The sequence below is a fragment of the Montipora foliosa genome, chromosome 5 (genome assembly GCF_036669935.1).
Source record: "Montipora foliosa isolate CH-2021 chromosome 5, ASM3666993v2, whole genome shotgun sequence".
Classification (NCBI taxonomy): Eukaryota; Metazoa; Cnidaria; class Anthozoa; order Scleractinia; family Acroporidae; genus Montipora; species Montipora foliosa.
The window spans coordinates 9,875,025-9,877,524 of NC_090873.1; the positions used below are offsets into that span (position 1 = coordinate 9,875,025).

Genomic DNA, 2,500 nt, shown 5'->3' on the forward strand with positions numbered 1-2,500 from the left:
TCTTCAGAATCTCGGATAAATTTCTCAATTTCAGTGATCAGATCTCTAGGAAGTTTCCTTTCCTGTTTCAAAATTGCTGCTAACCCTATCAAGAGAAGAGGTTTCCCATTGCAGGCACTAAGCAGCTTCTCTTTTTGCACCATGTTTATGTCAATGGTCTTGTCAGAAAGAAGGATCTTTTCGGAAACATTATCTCTGAGAGGTTGCAGTTCATAATCTTCTACCTTGTTGGCCTCATTCAATGGCGTCCTTGACGTCAAAAGTATCCTTAAAGCTCCCCTCTGCCTGTCTTTATCATATCCTATAAGCTTTTCTAAGAACAGCATGAACGGCGTCGTTAAGCTCGTACCTTCCTTCCCCTGTTGCAAAGTAAATTCTTCAACGTTGTCAAGAAGGAAAAGCACTGGCAACCCCTCGTTTTCTTCAAAAGCTTTCTCAATGATTTTTTCCACTACAAAACTCATGTCTACGTATCCCACACACACAGCAAGGCCAAGTTTGCTCATGAGGTTAAAATATATTTCTGTCATATCTTTTGCTTTTCTTAGATCGAAAATATAAAATTTTCCTCGCCATTTTGAGCAAATCTCTTGAGCAAGCGTTGTCTTCCCAACTCCTCCCGGGCCATGCAAGTTAACAACGGATGATTGTCCTGCTTCAAGTGTTCCCGTGATCCTCTTGAGATCGTCGTTCCTTCCTTGTAATTGTTTCTCTGGATCATACCGACGCGGATGTGAGACTATAAAGCTTTCAATAGTCTCACTGATTTCCTCTTTTCTGCTGGATTTTGAAGCAACAAAATCTTTGACGAGTGCGAGTTTGCTATTCGAGACATAACCAAACTCTTGTAGACGTTTGAGACATGAAAACAAATCTTCGTTTTGAAGAGAGTAAAAGTGTTTTCCATAAATTCTCTTCGACAACTTCACAACCTCCACTGATTCTAGTGGAGAAAACTTACTGGAGATGTCTCGAAAGAGTTGGTTTAACTCGAAGGGACGAATAACTGTGGACGCCATATTCAAATTACAGTTCAGCTCAGATATTATAGCGCGTATTTTGCGTATTCGCGTATGTCTATACGAGCACATATACGCGCGTATATGTCTCTTTGTTATGCATTTCCATAGGTTTCTTTATATGAAGCATTGTTGGTCAAACAAAAGACCTGTCATTTTTATGGGAACGAAAAACACTTCGAAACGAAATTTGCATATTGGTAAAACCTCATGCCGATCAATGAAAGCTATCATATTTCGAGTTTTCGATCACTTCGCAAATTCACCGACAACTTGCTCGATCTTACGCTACCGAAAATGGGAAGAAAATTGAAACAGTCGCTTGAAGTCCCTATTTCAACACGTGAACTTTATGTTTTTACAAGGAAAGTTCTGTGCTTCAGCACGTGTCTTCAAGTCGTTTGCGAAATGTTTATTGTCTGTATTTTGCGTTCTTTAAGCCCCATTTACACGAGAAATTTTTCCCTGACAAGTCCACTTGTCAAGGAAAACTTGCCGACAGTACACACTAGCAAGTTTTCCTTGACAAGTTTTCCTTGGTAGTGTAAATGAAAAATATGACAAGTTTTCCTTGACAAGTGCCGTAAATCAATAATATCTTTGTCACATTTTCCGTGTTGTCCGTCTACACGAGCAAATTTCTGACTTGACAATTTTTCCTTGTCAAGGAAAAGCTAGGACGCCAGATTTTCCTTGACAAGGAAAATTTGTCCACTATTCCCCATCTACACGAGCAATTTTTCCTTGTCAAGGCAAACTTGTCAAGGAAAAATTGCTCGTGTAAATGGGGCTTTAAGATCCTCGTCGAAAAAAATTGACAGAGATCATTCATTCAAACGGTAAAATGCTCTTTCCTTGACGAAAAAAAAAATTATCAATGTTTCTATGGTGCGCCGCTCACGTTTAGATATTTTTTTCTCCAAGGAAAAGTCCTGTGTTTCGGAACGTGTCGGCAAGTCACTTGCAAGATGTTTATTGTCTAAAGCCAGCGTTCCGAAGACCTTGTCGAAAAAATAATATCTCCGGTTATATTTGACACAAATCGTTCATTCAAACGGCAAAATGCTCTTTCTTTAGCCAAATAGTTGTTGATCAAAGTTTCTATGGCGCGCTGCTCACGTTTAGTTATTTTTTTACTTCACGGAAAAGTTCTGTTTCGGACCTGAGTCTCGCCACGCGTCGGCAAGTCGCTTGCGAGATGTTTATTGTTTAGTTCCGAGGCGAACACCTTGTCGAAAAAATTATATCTCCGGCTATATTTGACACAAATCGTTCATTCAAAGGGTAAAATGCTCTTTCTTTTACCAAATTATTGTTTATCAAAGTTGTTATTTTTTCCTCAAGGAAAAGTTCTGTGTTTCGCCGGCACGCGTCACTCAAAATGTGTTCATTGTCTATTCAGCGGCAAAATATCCTTGCTTCAAATAAATATTCAGTCAAGTAAAGATTCTGCCAAGTACAAAATGTTGTTTCAGCCGAGT

At 39.2% G+C, this 2,500-nt stretch overlaps 1 protein-coding gene across 3 annotated transcripts in view; it reads right to left on the reverse strand.

The window, feature by feature from the left end:
• The window catches only part of LOC138003584 (uncharacterized), a 47,842-nt gene extending 46,750 nt beyond the window's left edge, over positions 1-1,092 (reverse strand). For all 3 annotated transcript variants that reach the window (XR_011123615.1, XM_068849710.1, XM_068849711.1), the window contains exon 1: positions 1-1,092. This exon is cut by the window's left edge and continues 653 nt beyond it. Coding sequence is in view for 2 of the 3 variants with exons in the window: in XM_068849710.1 (XP_068705811.1) it covers positions 1-1,091 (1,091 nt within the window). In the remaining variant the exon portion in view is untranslated.
• Positions 1,093-2,500: the final 1,408 nt, after the last annotated feature.